The following is a 19,064-nucleotide window of genomic DNA, read 5'->3' on the forward strand; positions in this document are numbered from 1 at the left end:
GTCCTGGCCTCCAGTGTCACCGTGGTCGCGTTTTAAACAGCAGAATAGGAACCTTGACCTCCCCCCTCCATGAGAATCCAGCAAAGCAGAAAATTTCCTGATGTATTATACATCCGGGACAATATGAAACTGTCCTTCTGATTAAGTGTTGATTGCGGTCATGAGCAGCGTCCAGTCAGGACATCTTCGGTTTCTCAGCACCGGCACCTGCACTCCGACTTATACGTACATACATATATATATTGTGTGTGTGTCAAGAGAAAGAGAACCACACATGCACACTATCTTTCACCCTTTCGCTGTTAATACCTATCACAATTCTATCCAGTTAATTGTGGTTTGAACACACACGTGCACACACACACATACACACCCCACCCAGAGCAGAATGAGAGTGGATCCGGTCTAGTGAGGTTACACTTACTTGTAATCCTCCCCCCTCCCTTTCCAGTTTCTTTGATGATTTTTCCCATAAGTGTACAAGCCGCTGGGACTTAGTAGAAGCAGGCTGCTCCTCCTAAATGTGATTCGGACCATATGCTTTCTACATTCATCCCCACTCCGGCTTTTCTTCTCCGCACTAACTGCTAACACGTTATAGTCACCTTGAAATTTCCTCTGCTATTTTCCAATTAAAAGCTTAATAGCCCTGGAAACGGAGTTCATGTGGTGAAGTTTACCATAGCCCCTTGTTCTGAAAGGCTTTCTGCTGGGATCCCATTATGTGCTTGAATAAACCCTTTCTGCAAACAGAAATGGGACTCTGGGTTGTCAGGTGTTGGGTTACAATAGACTTTGAGGCAGGGGACATTTTACCAACATAAATACAAACCTGTCCCTATAGGGAGATGTTGTCAAATACTGGGTTATGGAAAACATTCCCATCAAATATGAGAAAAGGATTATTGCGCTATATCAAATGAGTATTTAGATCTCAGCCCCCAATGTGCACTGGAGTGAAACGGGGCCCCGGGAACAAATAATGCAAGAATGCTTGAGTGGCAAAGGGATAGGGTGGCTAGGTGACTGAGGGAGGAGAGTGGGTCGCCTTGGTAGTGGAAATGTCCCCCAAACCTGGTGCAGAGCTCTGCTGCTTTCCTTTAAAAAATTTCTTTACTCCCAAGTTCCTTATAGTCCCTGGTTTCCCTGACCATTTGGAGAAAATCGGGAGAAATTTGGCTTTGAAAAAAGTCTGTGGTCTCCGCATTCCCAAGAGACCTGGAGATTTCAGCGCGAAAGTTCCCAGATTCAGTGTCTTTCTAGGCTCTCTATGTCTCTCCTTAAGTGAAGTGACTCGCTGTCAACTCCCCACTTCAGGGCCTCTGGCCCACGGGGCTGCAGGTCACCTAAGCCTCCAGTTTGGAGAGTTTATGAAGTTCCTCCCAGTTGTAGTGTTTTTAAGGCTTGTTTTCTTCGTGAAGTTTGGGAGGAGAGATCCATGAGGCGGTGGGTTAGGGGCAAGACTAAGGGGGTCTGTTCCCGAATTAGCTTTGGAGGCAGGCCTCCCAGGGTTAGCCCTCTCGGGCTAGGGTTTCCTTCTCGCGCCCTACTAGGTCCGCAGGTCTGAAACGGGGGAGGTGGGGGGCAGTCAAGGGCTTCAAGGGAAACACACACAAGCAGGTTCCCTTTTTAACCTGCTCCCCTCCCGGAATCACCCTTCTCAGCGGAGGGTTGGCTGCTAGAACGCCTGGTGCTACTTGAATTCACAGCAAACACAGTGGGACGTTTTCGGGTTGCTTGTTTGCTTCCAGGGCAGTGCAGAGAAAAGCTGGGAGGACAAGGGCAGCTGTGCCGCCGAACGGTTGGCCATTGCAGCAAACTCGTCTATGCTCCGGTTTCGCATTCCATTCGCCCAGACCGCCAAGAGCTGAGTTCAGAGTGCGCTGTCTGGAGCTTGCCGACAGACGGCTCCGGGACTGCATTCTACCCCCTTCGCACTGAGCCATTGTGCTACCCTGCGTCTCTGTAACCACCTGCTTTTTATTTTTGTTTTCTTGCATTGCGGGAGAGACTCCGTGCATTTGTGGTGGTAGTCTGCCTTAGGCCCAATCGGTACTCTTAGGGGACTAGAAACACGCAAACAACTGTTTAAACAAAGTTTTATGCAGTCATCTTGTGCAAGGGCTCTCCCCCACCCCTACCCAAAGACACTGGGGGTGTGTGTGGCCCCATCCCTTTCCATAACTAGATTACTGAGTCCGTGGGCATTTGAATTGGGGGACGCGAGACGTTTAATCGCTCAAATGCCGTTGGGCAGGGGGGAGATCATATGCGGTAACTTTGGGGGCGCTAGCGTCGTTCCTGCGTCCGCTCTCTTAAAGTTTAGACCCAGTACTTAAGCAAATCGCCCATAAGAGCGCTTCCCGGCTTTTCAGGACAGAGACTTTTAAAAATTAAAACGTGGGGAGGAGGGTAGAGAAATAAACTCTGCACCAGAGAGAGGGGACAGTTTTTTCCTTTGAAATAGCCTGCAAAATGGGTCGTCATCCTTGGGCCAGCAGGTTTTCAAAATCATTCATTTTCTTCTACAGCAGCAAAAGAAAAAAATGTTGCAAAAGGAAATAAAGAAAGCCAACATTTCTCGAACCAATTCCAATGCCCTGCCCCCAACTCCTCCCGCCAGTGGCCGCGGGGCCTGGCTCCCCCCAACTTAAAACCCTCTCGGCTCACTCCGGGAACCGAGTGCACCCGCAAGGCTCTGGTAGGCTCCGGTTCTCGCGGAGCCGTGTTTTTGTGGCCAAGTGTGGGAATGAAAGCGGCCTTGGGCTCGGCGCCGCTAAATCAGGCCTGGAGGGAGGGCAAGAGAGCGAAGGGCACCTCCACCCTCACCCGCGCTGGTCCTCCCTTCCCCTCCCCGCGTGCACCGCCGCGTCCCGGAGCGCCACAGTCCCGCCCGCCGCGGGCAGGAGAAGCGCAGAGAGCTTGGAGGAGGGGGCCTTGAGCGCCCCCGTGAGAGTGGCCCGACGGCGGATGGCGAGGAAGGTGAAGTGCAGGGACTCGAAGGGCGCGAGCGGAAAGGAAGGAGGCAGGCGTGGAGTGGGGTGGGGAGTGCAAGGAGACCTGGACCTCGAAGGTGGGGGTGGCGGTGGGAGGGAGGAGGAGTGGGGGGAGGGCGGCGGAGGAAGTGCCGGGCCCGGCCTGCGCGCGCGGGAGCTGAAGACAAGCTGGCTCAGACCTTAATCAGAGCTCTCGCCGGCTCCTGGCAGCCGCCGCAGCGCCTCGGCGAGGGAGGACGTGCCGGCCAAAGCAGCGGCAGGCGGAGACGCGACTGGCGTTGAGATTGGTGGAGCGCCAGTCGGGAGGCTGAGGCTGTGAGCGCCGCGGGAGCCGTAAACACGGCTGCAGCCCCTCCGGCCACCCCGGAGCGCACGCGGCCGCGGGGACTGCTGGACCAAAGACTGCGCCGCGCGGAGGCCGCCCCTGAGCGGGCCTCCCAGCTACGTCGTCCAGCGCCCCCTGACTCGCTCCCGCCGCCAGCCCGCCAGCTCTTCCGGGAGCCCGGGGCATGAACGGCTACGGCTCTCCCTACCTGTACATGGGCGGCCCGGTGTCGCAGCCGCCGCGGGCGCCCTTGCAGCGCACGCCCAAGTGCGCGCGCTGCCGCAACCACGGCGTGCTGTCCTGGCTCAAGGGCCACAAACGCTACTGCCGCTTCAAAGACTGCACCTGTGAGAAGTGCATCCTTATCATCGAGCGGCAGCGGGTCATGGCGGCGCAGGTGGCGCTGCGCAGGCAGCAGGCCAACGAGAGCCTCGAGAGCCTCATCCCCGACTCGCTGCGCGCCCTGCCGGGACCCCCGCCGCCGGGAGACACCACCTCTGCCCCGCCGCCGCCGACCTCGCAGCCGTCTCAGCCACCGCCGCCGCCGCCGCCGCCGCCGCGCCCCGCTGTGGAGTTGCCTGCTGCCGCCGCGCTGCGCTGGGCCGCCGAGCCCCAGCCTGGGGCGCTGCAGGCTCAGCTCGCCAAGCCAGGTAAGAGCAGCTGCGGTGCCGGGCCGGGCCCCCGCGCGTGGGCGAAAACACTTCGAAGCGGCTATTGCGGCTTTGGCTGGGAGGCTCGGAGGCGAGTTTTTGGGAAGATGGCCCGGCCCGGCCTTACGCCCCAACTCCAGCCGAGCCGGTCCTTACTCTCTCGGCAGAAGCGATCTTCGGTCTGGACCCGGCGAGGTAGGAGGTGAACCCAGGCGCCCACGGGAAAGGCGCCTCGAGCTCGCCAAGTGCCTTCCCCAGGTTAAAGGGGAACGGGTAAATAAGGAGGTCGAGACAGGACCAAATTAAAATCCGCATGGGCACACACACCACCGTGGGTCCGGGCTTTCTTGCCGCGGGCTTTAGAGGGCCTCGCATTTGGAGGTTGGGATGGGTAGGTGCAAGGAAGGAGCCAAGGCCCAAGGCTTGGATGACTCTGGGTGTTTTTCTCGGCCCCCGGAGAATTTGAGCAAACCCGAAGCCTTTCTAGTAGTCTGCTGTGGCCTCCAGCCTCTTGCAGTCTGTTGAAAGAAGCCCTATTTATAAGCAATAGTAAACAAGGGCCAGAAAGGCCCCCAAACTGATAGTGGGGACTCAGAGTCTAGTGCGCCCAGAGTCAACCAACTCCTTTTGCAGAATTGCTCAGGTCCTTTAACACCATTCCGCAGGCAGCCCTCAGCAGTCTCTGTGGTTTTAAAGGAGCAAACAAAATTTGACCTACAGTGAGGAAGGCCAGCCCTGGAGAGTGCTTTCCCCAGTTCTAGGTGGGCCTGGGCCTCCTTCTGTCCTCTCCTCTCCCTTCTCCTCCTCTGCTGTGCTTTAGAGAGCATGGGTCTGCCCTGAGCCCTGGAGGTGGGCAGATTCCTCCCCTCACCTTTCCATCCGGTTCCCTCCTTCAGGCCTCCAAAGCCTTGCAAGCCCCAGTGGAGCCTTTCCTCCTGGAGAATGTCTAGTTTACCATCCTGCCCAGCCCAAAGGCTCCTTTGATTTTAAGCTCTTAGAATTCTGTGGACAGGTGTTTGGTCTTTCCCTTTCACTGAGGCAGATGTACAAAGGAAAAAAGCCCGTCTTCTCAGGGAGGGGGTTGAGGGGTATGCTGGAATTCAGAGATGGAAGGCCCTGTAAGGCCCAAAGCCCTCCTGTGGGTGGAACTAATGGTAGAGCTTCTGCCTACCCCCAGTCTCCCCCCACCCCAAAAAAGACTGTACCTCTGGCTCTTGGAGAGAGGCTTTCAGGAGCACTGCACTGCTGTGTGGAGCCAGGGAAACGTTTGGGGTGAGCTGGTAGGCAGCCTGGCAGGTGCAGTCCTGCTGCCCTGTTGCTCAGTTATGCTCTCCAGACCTGAAGCTCTGAGAACATCTTATGGGAAGAGCAGAACTGGGTATTTTAAGGACAGAAGTGAGTTTACTGAACATGGATTTTGTGGATGTTTAATCCAAGGTAGAATATAAGCATTTCCCTGAGAAATGTCCGCCCACTCCCAGTTGACTCTCTTTTGTCAGTGTGATCTCTTCATATTTATATATTTGTCACAGAGGAATAGGAGGGGGGCGGGGAAAGAACATTCTTTTTGTTTTTCTCCTTTAAGTTAGAGCAGGTAACTAGGAGAGTTTTGTCTCAGTTCTCCATGCCAGTAACTTTTCTTAACCTTTCCATTTCCAGTTTCTCTGTCTCCATTTCCCCCAACACTAGGGCAGGAGTTTTGAGTTTGTGACAGTGGTAGCATCTTGCAGTGGCCACCTGCCCAGCAGCACCCGTGTAATAGTGCTTTGGGTTCTGGGGTCCCTGTCCAAGAGGGGATTCTTTGCACATTGTGTGCTGTTCTAACCATTCTTTGGGATAGCCAGAGTTCATGGTTTCTAAAGAGTCACAAAACCAAAAATAACCCTGGGAGGCGGGGAGTGAGGGGCAGGCAGAAAGGCCAGGCAGCAGCCGCAGTAGCAGAAGGATACATGCTTGGGGAGAATAGGAGCGGGAGACTGCAACTGGACAAACCAGACCTGGTGCTCTCTCTTTTACTCAGAACTAAGTATTCTGGGATGACCTGAGCCTTTCAAAATGAAAACAAGTAATTGCAAAGGAGAATAGAATTTACCACTAGAAAAGGTCAGAGTGATGGCTTTGGGGGACTAAGCTATCAGGAATCAAGTGCTCAGGTCCTAATGCATACCTTGCACATTTATTTATGTAACTTTTGTTTTCTTCTTTCAATTGGTTCGACCCCATAATTCCATTCAACACCAACAAAAAGCCAGTCACCAATCCGATGATGGCGAGAGAGGGCAGGAAAGGAATAGATAATTGTTTTCCATTAGGAAGGCAAGTATACAAGTGGATCAGTTCTATGCAATGCTTTGTACAGAGAAAGCCCATTTGGGTTTTAAGTTAGGGAAAACTGCCTGGATGGGACTGTATGTATTTTTCCTTTTTGGCAGTTGTTCTTATGATGTATTTGTATGTAACATACCATGCATATTGAGAAGCTTGTCAGATATGGTCCTGGGCAAGTAGCTCACTATGTAGAGAAGTAAATGAAGCTCTGTTTGAATGGTAGTAAGTTACATGTACAGTAAGTTCACAGACCATTAGGAATCTCTAAATATCTGCTGGTGATTTATGGAATTTGTTTCTTTGTGATTTCAGTGTCAAAAACATGGTTGGTCTCTTTAGTACATAGCTGTGGAGACATTTGCTTTTTTTGTTGGCTCCAAATCCAAGTGCACAAACACACAGAGTCTTTCCCCCGCTCCAGAAATCCTTGTGAAAAGTACACGCCCTAGAGAAGGGAATGTTTGCTGGGCACCGCTGGAGGAAAAAACACCCAGTTCAGGAAGCAACATTAATACCAATACTCAGTTTTGTAGGTGGAAGAAATTTCTTTCCCAAATTCTGCTTCCGATTCTTTAAAGGAACAGGGATTGTTTTATCTAACGGTGTATCATGTTTAACATCCCTTTTAATGTGGAGGTGGTTGTAAGGAGAATTTTCATATTCTCAGGTTATTCTAGCAATGGATTAAAGCTTTTTTTTTTTTTCCCGTTTTGGGTGTACATTTCCCCTGCACCTAGATTATCATCTACTACTGGCCTGAAATTATTAGAGTTTGATTGAGCCCCAAATTCTAGTCTAAGCTCCTTTAAATCTATCCTATTGATTCGTTTCTCTTTCATTTCCTCTTCACTCCCCCCTCCTTCCCGTCAGGAAAATACCTTGGGAAGCTTGAACACCTTTCAGCTCTTAGAGTGTCTGAGTCAGCAGCCTCAACCAGCCAAGCCAGCCTTTCAAGGACCTGGGCTGTAGAGCTGAGGAAAGTTAGGGGTCACGACCAAGGTGAGAGGCTGAAGTTACATTCCTCTGTTTGGCTCCCTCCCCCACACCCTACTCTTCCTCCAGGAGAGTGGCCTGGGTCTCCTCAGGCTGCCAGAGGAAAGGGCTGTGGCTACAGATTCTTCCTAGGTTTACATCTGCCATCAAAATAAATACGTAAACAAGTTGTTAAAAAATTTCTTAAAGGAAAAGAAATCTAAAACATCATATTTAATTAGGAGTAAGAGAGCAGGATTAACTAGGAAAGTAGGGTCTCCTTTCTTGTTTATTTCTCCTGAAATGGAGAGAACAAGAGACCTATAGGAAGGGAAGTTGGGAGATTTTGGAAAACTGCCTTTATTTGATTTTACCTCCTGTCCGGCACCTCCTAGCATCTTTATGCTTGCTCCGGGCTTTTCAGCTCCAGCTTGATGAGGTCCTGTCTGGCCAGCTTCCTAGTTTTAAATTTTACTTTAATTTTTTAAAAAAGAGACACGCACCTGCATGGATAATGAGTGTTGCCAGAATACCGGTCCAGACCAGGATGGGAAATTCTCTGCGACTAGAGGCTGAAGCAAAGGAAAAGTGGGAGAGACCTCAGAGTCACTCATGAAGGGTAGCTACGAATTTAAAACAGGGTCTGGGTATTTCAGAGGCTTTGATTTGGGCCGAGGGGCCTGACTCAGAGTTGCATTTTAAAAAGCAAAAACCAACCAAACGAAAAGGAAGAAGCGAGACCGTACTGGTCTCCTCCTAAACCTTACCCCCGGGCTGGCTCTGGAGGGCGGACGCAGGGCTGCTCACAGCTCCGGGCCTTTCCCACCGGCGCCCAGCGAGTTGCCGAGTTGCCGACCGGCTCCTTGGGCCCCGGCGCAGCCGAGAGCGCAGCGAGTGGAAGTGCGGGGCGGCGGCTCAGGGACCCCGGGCCGGGTCAGGGATGGATGGAACGCCGGGAGAAGCCCGTGCGGTGGCAGCCGCGCGCTCGCGGCTCCCCTGCGGCCGCCCTGGACCACTGTCCCCTTGCACCCAATCCTCGCGGCACCGCCGCTGCGGCGGCGGCTCCTTCCACTCGCGCTCAGCCCCGCGGGCTGGGTTAGACCCCGCCTGCTTCGGTTGGTTGCCAGATTTAGCAAAAAACCTGCAAATAAACACAGAAAAAGGGATATCAAATATTGCATAGGGCACACTTGTACTGATATATTGTGATTTTTGCTAAGCGCAGGTTTAACTGGGCATCCTGCTATTTTATCTGGCAACCCTAGGCCTCCGGGGGCGGGCCCAGCCCTAAAGTCCTCGGCGCGCCCCTAGGGGTGGGCGTAGCTCTGGCGAGTCTCCCAGCCTCTTTCTCCCTGTGGAGCCCGAGCCGCCCCCGGCCGGCGCGGAGAGGCGCTGGTGTCCATCTTGCGGATCTGAGCTCAGGGTGGACAGGAAAATGGGAGCGTTTTCCACGTCTAGGAACCACAGAGTTCCGCTGCCATCCAGGACAGAACCTCCCCCCACCTAACACACCCGTCTGGGTTATAAATCTGGCGGATAGCCGTGCTCTCGATTTACACAACCAACTCTTCTTTTCCCTGATGGATGAACTCCCAGGTTTAAAAGATTACAGTAATCACAGGAGGACAGTGTAAGTCGAATCTGATAGCAATAACTTTCGGGGAAGGTCAGGCTCACGTGAAATGTTACCAAGCAACAGGCATTTTGTTTGCAAAATACAATCAAAGAGCATTGATGAGAAATTCTTTGCTGCAGCCAGTCGGCACTTTCAGCTAACAGCTTTACAGAGGGAAAGGGAGTAAATCTTCATAAATCAACGTCCCTGGAGGACTTGGAGCCCCTTTCTGGAAATGTTGGACTTCTTCCTGACAGAAAGGCAGGCAGAACCCAGTGAAAACCTACGTGCCTGCCTGCCTCTCCTTTCCCTTTCTTTGCCTCTTCCGTTTCTCCAGCTTTCCTCCTTTCTTTAGCTTTTTAACCTGTTGCAGCCCCTCAGCCATTAGTCACTCGGGTCCCTGGACCCCCATGTCTAGTGTGATGTGACTCTGGTGGCACAGTGGGCCTTGCACTGGGGTTTACATGGGCGCTGGTGGCAGAGGTTGGGGCCTGAGTGGTGGAACACTGGTCATCGCGGGCCCATCACCTTGGGATCCTGTCACATCACCCCTAAGAGTCCCCCATGGCTTTAGTGAGTCACTGCAAACTACTGTTCTCTGAAGACACTGAGGGGAAACTAAAACATAACTAGGTGGTTTTTTATTTTTTGTTTTTTGCATTTTATTATACAGTTAAATAGCTATAAAAAATAAGCACAATCAACTACTGAATAACAATATTATGGAAAACTTAACATTCAGAACATCGGTTTTCTACCCAATCTCTCATCTCTTTTGATTGCAGTGACTGGGCAGCCTTAAATTTTACAAAGCTAGGATCAGTGTTGTGCTTGTTTTCCCCGCTAAGTATCACTTGTTTAGTTCAGTAGATGTTCCATTCATAGTCTTTATATGTGAATGTTTAGGGCAACATTCCCTCCCATGAATACAGCAGTCTGCCCAGCTGCTGGCCTTTGGGTTACTTGCTGTGTTTCAATATAAAATACAACTCACTGCACAGGTAACTTGGGAAGTTTGCAAAATATTCATTAGTAAACTGTAAGCCTCTCAGTAGCCAAGAGGCAAATGCTTTGATCATCTCTGTGTAATCTTACCTAGCACAGTGCATGGGCACATAGTGAAAGATTTAATGATATTTGTTAAATAGGTGGATGAATAAGTAGCCAGTTGCATTTTTATAACTACCAAACACACTTGTAGATTTATAGGTAATTTCTCTCCTCCTTCTTGGAAAGTGTTCCTTTCAAAGTCAAGAAAGAGGTCAAAACTAAATTTTTGCAGGATTTACAAAGTCCACAGTTGCAATCCATACTTCCTTAAGTCTACCCCTTTCTATATCAATGTCCCCCAAAACATTGGTCCCCAGGAATCATCTTGATTTCTTCATATGTTATTAAGCCAGTGTCATTAATGATTTTTAAAAAGCAAACATGACTATGTATTTTTAGTTTTCACAAGGTCCCACCCCCCCAGCCCCCGGAGGAAAAGGAAAGATTTTAGACTGACGTTCATTCCCTGCTGTATGTTGGGTTTTCACCCATTCACTTTTTTAGGATTCAGCATTTCTAGTGCGAGATAAGGATAACAGGAAATGTACAAAGCATGTCTCCTGTTTGAATTCTGACTGGGCAGGAGTCTTTTCTGGAAGCCCCATCCAGCTGGGGCTCTTCTTGGCCATTGCTATAAGATTTGTGTACTTTGAAAACGACCCATCAGGGAACAGTTATTGAGAGGTATGTTCCCCAAAGCTCAAGTGAACAGATGAGGGCGTGACAGTCCATGTTTCAAAACGCGTGACATGATATCAAAAGGAAAAAAAAATGTCCAGTGACTTTTGCACTAGGAAGCAGCGCTCTCTATGCCAGTGCTTTCGTGTATTTATTCTGGAGGTATGCTATATTTTATTTTCATAGATAGAAAGAATGGATAAGACCCCCACACCTAAGTGAGGAAGATACTCATCTTCATGTCACGAACAGAATGTTTTGCATATGTGGCAGGCTTCCTCAAAACCTTTCAGATAAATACTTAGGATTTTTTTTTTTAAACTGCATTTTCATATGAAAAAAATCCACTGAAGAAAGTTAAAATTTGCAAACTGTAATTTTAGATTGGAAGTCACTTTTCTGTGGGTGTTCATTTTCTCTCCTTAAAGCCTTGTAGCTATCTTATGGCATAGATATATTGTGAAGTTGGTAGCATTGTTTTCCATAGAAAAAGTGTCCTTCTCAATGGAGTATCTACTTTTTCAAAAAAAAAATCTTTACCCTTGTGAAGAGTTTATTTCAGAGATGGCTGTGAGTGTTTCTACATCATGAAAAATATGAAATTGAAGAGTGAACATCTAGTAAGATTTTTTAAATATCTAGATGTTTAGCTTTAAAAATAGAAGATTATATCACTTTCAGTAACTGGTTTGTAATATCAGACGAGAGTGATTTCTTTCTAGTTTTAGTCTAGTCGTTTTTGGCTTTTGGCACCTATATACTAGGAGTAAAAATATTATCAATTGAAGTATATTCTTACTCTTTAATGTTCTAGGAATTAGGGTGTCAGTTTCAAGAAGAAAGAGGTTAAAACATTTGGGGAGTGTTTCCTTTTTCATTTTGCTACTTGGCAGTTTCACATTTCTATATCTGGAAAGGCCTTTGTGTTTTAAACCAACAGGAATAATTTGTAAAGTTCATTTAGGGAAAAATCTACAGATGTAAAGAAACACCTGTTATTAAATTACGCTTTATCACTGGGCCCAAAACTCACCCTCTATAATTACTTGTGAAAGTCTGTATTTATGACAATAATTTACAATACTTCTAGTTTAGGCACAACAATACAACCAGTACTTGACACCATAAATTTGCAGGGCTCGTATGTTCTGACCTTTAGAAATTATTGCTGGGTAAGGAGTTATTCTTGGTACAAGGTGAAAGGCTAGTCTTCCCTTGCCCGGTTCTGAACCCCCAACAGCCTTGGATGTTGTCTGGGTTTCTGCTTACCCGGCACCCCTTAGCAGGACGTTATGCGTTGCTCAGGTGTGTGGACACCATGGGTGTGTCCCACTCACTGCTTCATTCAATGGCTTCTGTCTCCCCTTTGAGTACAGTATAAACAGTGCTGAACTCAGTTGGTTGGAATGTTCTGAATTTGTAGATTTGATTCCTGTGACATCCAGTTAGATTTTCTCACTTTTTGGCTGTAGCCTGCCCACCCCTTTGGAGAGGCTGATCAGCCCAGAAATCTGCAGAGAGAAAGTGTGGATGAATCAGCACAATCCACTACACTCTTTTGAGAAGTCACCAGAAACTCTTGCTGCACTGGGGATGTCACAGTGGCAGGTGCAAAGGGTAGCACAAGAAAATATGAAAGAGGCCTCATGCAGTCTAGGGGTTCACAATTGGTGAACAAGCTGCCAATCATAGAAGATTCTACTGTGGCCTGTTCTGCAGATCTGGAAAATAGGTTCAAAAGTTAAATTTTGTATTGTCTGATTTATAGTCCTGCCGTCCAATATCCAGTTGATTGGGACAGTATGTTTTTTACCATCTTGAAAAAAATACTACATTTTCATAATGGTAGATATGTCAGATTAGCCAGAACATCATTTCTTAGTTCCCTTTTGGCTAAACTTCTGCCCTTTGAATCACTTTCTTCTGGCGTCTAAAGCATTCTGTGGAAGACTAAACTTGGTAATAGAGTTCGAAGCATTTTCCCCAAATGCCTTCGGTGTTTGCAGCTCATCCAGAGTGGGGAAAAGTTACCTTTTAAAATGGGAAGGTATTTTTAGGTTCACACATTTCTTTTAAAAATATCACTATCAGAGCTTTTTAGCTGTACTTACATACCTTTTTGTTTCCTAGAAGTACCAGTTGTTCCTTGCTTTAAAAAAAAAAAACACAACAACCCACCATCCGCTGTATTGCTATGACACTGTGTATCATATTTCTTTCACTTTTTCATTGTGGTAAAATATACATAACATAAAATTTACTATTTTAACCTTTTTTTAGGGACACAATATAGTGGCTTTAAGTATTTTCACAATGTTGTGTGGCCATCACCACTTTCCATTTTCAGAACTTTTTCATCATCCCTAACTGAAACTCAGTACCCATTAGACAGCAAGTCCCCCTTACCCCCTGCCCTAGCCCGTGGTAATACCATTTTACTTTCTGTCACTATGAGTTTGCCTATACTAGGTACGTTATATAAGTGGAATCATAGAATATTTGTCCTTTTGTGTCTGCCTTATTTCACTTAGCGTGATTCATCCACATTGTAGCATGTGTGAGAATTTCATTCCTTTTTGAGGCTGAATAATATTCCATTATATGAATGGACCACATGTTGTTTATCCATTCATCCATCTTTGATGGACACTTGGTTGCTTCCACTCTTTGGCTCTTGTGGATAATGCTGCTATGAACATTCGTGTTCCACGTGTGCATATTTGCCGCTTAGCAAATTCTGCCTGGTTGTGTTTGCTTTCCCCCTTGCACATGCGTCTTATTTCCCCAGCTTGGTAATAAATTCCATGAGTTAGGGGCCAGTCTTATACCTCCTGGTATTTTCCACCCTTTATTCTGTTTTCCTCAGTGTCTTGCAGGTTACAGCAATACATGTACTTGATACTGACAATAATAGATAATGAAAGCTAAAGAAATAAGAAAACTGTTTAGAGGAGCACAGTATTTAAAACATTATTTTATGTCCATATTTTCCCCAGGAGAGTATTTGACTTGTTTTCCCAAGCTCCACTGAGCAGGGGCCAAGATCCAGTTGTGTGTTGAGTTCAGTGCTGAGTTAACATCCTGTCACTGTCCGCTTATTGTCAAGTGTTTAACGATAGAGTAACACCAAGAGGTAGGCGCGGGGTCCTGAGTCAGGAAAATGTAGGCAGGTCTAGCTGATTAGAATATGAAGTTATGGAAGCTTTTTTGTTGCTGTTTTTCTCGTTGGGATCAAGGACAAATACCACATTAACCCACGGGGTGAAAACTGGGATTCCAGTCCTAGGAAGTTGCAGGAGAGGATATGTCAAATTTCTCTTGCAAAAATCGGCGTTTTGTGCATATCCCAGAGTTGTTACAGAAAGCAAAAATGGCTTCATGTGTGTGGGCTGCAAATGATCCCCACGTGGACACTTGATATTTTGTACTGGATAAAGAAGCAGTGTACGTAAAATGCAAATTTGGGACAACTACGAATTTGTATCAGATTTATAATTGAAAGTTTCACTGATATAGTTTAAGAATTTCTTAAAGTATTTATGCCTAGGACATATTTATTGCTTTGTGAAGAATCAAAGTTTTGTTTTTCAATTATAATTAAGGTACGTTGCATATTAGAAGAATGCTCATAAATGGGCCTTTGTTTAAGGCTTTTTATTTATTTTTAAAAATAAATTTATTTTCTTTATTTCTGGCTGTGTTGGGTCTTCGTTGCGGTGCGCGGGCTTCTCATTGCGGTGGCTTCTCTTGTTGTGGAGCACGGGCTCTAGGTGTGCGGGCTCAGTAGTTGTGGCTCACGGGCTCCAGAGCGCAGGCTCAGTAGTTGTGGCACACGGGCTTAGTTGCTCCGCAGCATGTGGGATCTTCCCGGCCCAGGGATCAAACCCATGTCCCCTGCATTGGCAGGTGGATTCTTAACCACTGCGCCACCAGGGAAGTCCCTGTTTAAGGGTTTTAAAATAAACAACAACAAATAGGAGGAGGTGGATTTTAGAAGCTGCTTTGATGAAATTTCACCAGCTGGCTATCTACACATAATCAGGTGTGCCCACAGGGAAGGCAACAATGAGGCTATTCAGGCAGGGCAGTGGATAAAAATCCACTCGCATAGAGCTTGTTAATAAAGAATATGTTTCTGTATTATTAAGGTCTCTTAGAACCTACTTCTGCAAGCAGACCAGTCTTACTTATTTACTTCTTCCTTCCTTCCTTCCTTCCTTCCTTTCTGCCTGTTTAACACCGTAATACTAGCCCTTGGCGGGGGGGGGTGATGTGTTAGGTCAAAATGTTAAATTTGCAAATGGTTTACTTCACAGCAAATCTCTGCTTTATTTGGGAAGTTTTTTGTTTTGTTTCTCTCTTCTTTTAATATAGTTCAGGAAGGTGTCTTGAAGTTCTCTCCATGAACTTTACTAATGAAACCTGTTCATGAAAACCTGTCTGCTTGCAGCCCAGGTCCTGGAGTTATGGACGCACTGCTTCACTGGTGGATCTTGCTCCCTGGCAGTTTCACAAGCCTCCTCCAGCCATTTCCTCCTTTCTCTCTGCAGCCTGTCCCACATCCAGATTTCACAGCTGGTTTTGCTTGCCCTCTAGTGCGGGTTACAGGCAACCAAGTCAGCCAGGACCTCGAGTGGGCTTTTAAGAAAAATTTCAATGTATAGAGGCTGCCCGTTTCACTCTGGCAATCATATTGACTAGTTATTGTACATGGTATCCTGATGAAACATACGACTAGTTCACAAGACATTTGACACGAAATCTGCCTATGGGAAAATGGATTTAAAATATTAAAATTTCCCATGGGTATATGCGTCGTGCACCAGCTGTTAATGTCCTTGAATGACACTGGCCACCTCATTTGCAGAAGAGGGGTCAGAAGACAAGCCTGAGTTCATTTTCCTGTTCTTCCCTGATGGTGTTTATCCCCAGCCTGGCCCCTATTTAGATTGTTAGTGCTAGACAGCCACATCTGTGGTTGTAGGTATCATGTTTCTGTTCTGTGTTGAAGGCAAGCTTCCCTGCACACACCATTCTGAGAAATCACTCCGATTTCTAGATCTTTATTTTCAGGTATTTTTTTCCCATTTGCCAGTGACACAGTTTGGATATTTTTAAGGCTTGCAGTATGTTGTAACCCACAGGGAAGCAGTTCCCCTTCCAGAAAGCCCATGTAGGGCCCTCTCCTGAGCACATCTGTTCCCCTTTACACACACCAGGAAAGGATTAACCCAGCTGTTCTCTGCTTTTCAGATTTGACTGAAGAACGACTCGGGGACAACAGCACGGCGGACACCACTGAGACCTTCAGCGACAAAGACACGGACCAGAGGAGCTCCCCGGACGTGGCCAAAAGTAAGGGCTGCTTCACGCCGGAGAGCCCCGAGATAGTGTCGGTGGACGAAGGGGGGTACGCGGTCCAGAAGAACGGAGGCAGCTCCGAGAGCCGACCCAATAGCCCCAAGTATCCCGGGGAGCAGAATCACCTCCTGATCGAGGGCCCCTCGGGGACTGTGTCTCTGCCCTTCAGCCTGAAAGCCAACAGACCGCCCCTGGAAGTGTTAAAAAAAATATTCCCCAACCAGAAGCCCACGGTGCTGGAGCTGATCCTGAAGGGCTGCGGGGGCGACCTGGTGAGCGCCGTGGAGGTCCTGCTGTCCAGCCGCTCCTCCAGCTTGGCCGCGGACCGAACTGCGGCAGAGCCCGAGGGCCTGGTGCTGCCCTCCAACGGGCACATCTTCGAACACACCTTGAGCTCCTACCCCATCTCCTCTTCCAAATGGTCTGTGGGCTCGGCCTTCAGAGTCCCAGACACGTTGAGGTTTTCCGCCGACTCCAGTAACGTGGTCCCCAACCCCCTGGCCGTGCCCCTGCAGCACCCGTTCCCCCAGCCCCCCCGGTACCCTCTGATGCTGAGGAATACTTTGGCGAGAAACCAGTCGAGCCCCTTTCTGCCCAACGATGTCACCCTGTGGAACACCATGACGTTGCAGCAACAGTACCAGCTGAGGTCCCAGTACGTCAGCCCTTTCCCCACTAACTCTACCAGCGTCTTCAGAAGCTCACCTGTCCTCCCCGCCCGCGTCCCCGAAGACCCTCGGATCCCCATCCCTGACGATGGGTGTCCCATTGTGTCAAAGCAGTCCATTTACACCGAGGACGACTATGACGAGAGGTCTGACTCCTCAGACTCTAGAATACTCAACACATCATCTTAAAGTGCTACCCGATGGGTGGTGACCAGGTGACATTTTCTGTGCATTTGAACCCTGGCCCCCCCTTGAGGAGAGGCCACATCCTGTGTATACCTTTTCCTTCTGTTTCACAAAGTGATTGTGCTTGATTCTATACCTTAGCAATAAAAACATAACTTATTTAATTTCTTGCACTTCACTGGAAAATGCCAAATAGCTCTGCTCTGTGGCTTTAGTGCTGAATGTTCGTTGTAAAAGAGAATAGTCTTGGGAAAGCCTTGGGCCCGTGGAAGATTTATCTGGGGATGTAGAGCTGAAGGTCAGCCTTGCCCCTAAACTCAGCCTGGAATGTTCAATAAAATAGTATACTTGAATGAAATTTTGTAAAAGAGGATTCCTTAGGATATGTGAAACCTAAAGGCAGTGGTTCAGTTGCAAACGGACTAGAAACAGGGACCTTATACTCCTATGCTAAAAATCCTTCTTGCATTTTAAAGAGAGACTGCACTTAATAGAGTGAACTGCTCACATGCTTATTTAAGCTTGGACAGTTTTCAGAGACAAACTCCATTAAGAATTATTCTTTTCACATGGCTGAATGGAAACGTGTAATGTCAATGTCAGTGTAAAGCCAATCACAGCTGTGAACTGCATGAAATGTATTGTGAAATGAACACAAGATTAAGCTTTGTCAGGTTAATGTAGCATGCTAAGGACTCTAGAAAAAAAATAAACTAAGGAGATGATCTTGGTTTATGTCATTTCTACTTGTGGAAAGAGGATCTCTAAAAATAGAAACTTGCTATAAAAGTTACTTACCAGTGCATGGATCAAGGCTTCAGTTAAATGCGATATCCCTTGAGAAATATGAATGGCAAAGTTTGGGGGCTGTGTTCAGAAAGACAGAATTTATTTTTCAAGAGTAGAGTTAATTCAGTCCCTCTATCCCTTTATTTGTTTCAACAGATAATTATTGAGTGCCTACTACGTGCAAGAGGATGCTCTTTGTATGTTATTGTCCGAGTTACCTGCCCATGAGTCCAAGACCGCAGGGATTATATGATGGAGAATCTCATTAAAAACAAAGTAAAAATGAAAAAATCTACAGTGTGGAAAGTAAGCAAAGTGCATAGCACGGTACCTGACGCAGAGAAAGTACTCCATCAATGAGAGCAATTACTCCTATTAAGTTCAGTATATACTCCTATTTGCATTCAAGATGAAGAAGTGGATTCCCTCATTCTCACTTGGAGAAGATGCCATTCTGGTTTTGGGGGATGACCACAACAAAACTTTGGAAAACAGGGCTTTTCCCCTTCATTTAAAAAGCATTTTGGGGGGGCTGCTGTATATGGCAAACTTCTTGCTCAGATATTTTTAAAAGTGAGTTTTAGAACAATAATGTACAGTGGTGCCCACACCAACCACTTCTTACTCCTTTCTTCAGAATGCTGGAGAGGAAAGATGACTGCCCAGGTCAGACAATAAACTTATGAATGTGGAAGGGAAAGAAAATAAGTGAAAGCCTCTACATGACAAGGATGCAGAGAGAGCTCCCAGCACAAGAATAAGTCTTGAAGGGATCTTCATTCTGGGAGGAAGAAGGGCAAATCCTCTTGGCCTGAGATGCTCCTCCCTCAGTGGGAACAGGAGCTGATGTCAGCTGCCCACCACCCTTGCATGGGTCCCAGGAGGAAAACATATTTAAAACAAACAAATCTCATTTTTATTTCTACTGGGCACCTTTGGAATGAGAAATCATTGAGGGGAAACATTCCTTATATTAGTTGGACTAATGTGTATTTAGTTGACATGGTTACATACCAGAGTGTTTAAAAGTAAATATGATTTGTTGTTAAGGTTATATTTTAGTGAGGGGCTGGAGAGGAGAATAATGTGACCCCTGATTCTCAAAATACATGTCCAGGACATTTTATATGGTAGTGATGGGCTAATGTCTGGGCCTACCTAGCAAAAATGTGTTTTCAAAGGTATCTTCAAAAGTTTATATTTATCTAACAAGCAACAATGATAACAGATTCCATATGAGATGACAGTGCTATAAAATCTGTCACGTCTTCAGGTTGAGTGACCTGGATTGAGCAAAACGGCTTAAGATGTGGTATCCTGACAGCTTGATTTTGCCCACAGATCATCAAAGTCCTTGCCCTCTTTTTCCAATGGCCAGCAAAATGGAACTGCCTATAAGACAGCTTATTCCTGGGCTACTGCAGGTATGTTTGATCTTCAGTGTAC

At 47.3% G+C, this 19,064-nt stretch overlaps 1 protein-coding gene across 1 annotated transcript; it reads left to right on the forward strand.

Moving 5' to 3' along the window:
- The first annotated feature begins 3,233 nt into the window (after positions 1-3,233).
- Positions 3,234-16,904, forward strand: DMRT3 (doublesex and mab-3 related transcription factor 3). Its single transcript, XM_061201218.1, has 2 exons — positions 3,234-3,971; positions 15,868-16,904. The coding sequence occupies exons 1-2, from the start codon at positions 3,506-3,508 to the stop codon at positions 16,830-16,832; spliced, it is 1,431 nt and encodes a 476-aa protein (XP_061057201.1). The 5' UTR covers positions 3,234-3,505; the 3' UTR covers positions 16,833-16,904.
- Positions 16,905-19,064: the final 2,160 nt, after the last annotated feature.

This window comes from Eubalaena glacialis, chromosome 9, assembly GCF_028564815.1.
Source record: "Eubalaena glacialis isolate mEubGla1 chromosome 9, mEubGla1.1.hap2.+ XY, whole genome shotgun sequence".
NCBI classification, from domain to species: domain Eukaryota; kingdom Metazoa; phylum Chordata; class Mammalia; order Artiodactyla; family Balaenidae; genus Eubalaena; species Eubalaena glacialis.

What these genes read in the sequence shown, in the direction of transcription:
- DMRT3 (XM_061201218.1), top strand. Translation starts at nt 3,506, where the DNA reads ATGAACGGCTACGGCTCTCCCTACCTGTACATGGGCGGCCCGGTGTCG. An exon ending in GGCTCAGCTCGCCAAGCCAG is followed by an intron (nt 3,972 to 15,867) that starts GTAAGAGCAGCT and finishes TCTGCTTTTCAG; the next exon opens with ATTTGACTGAAGAACGACTC.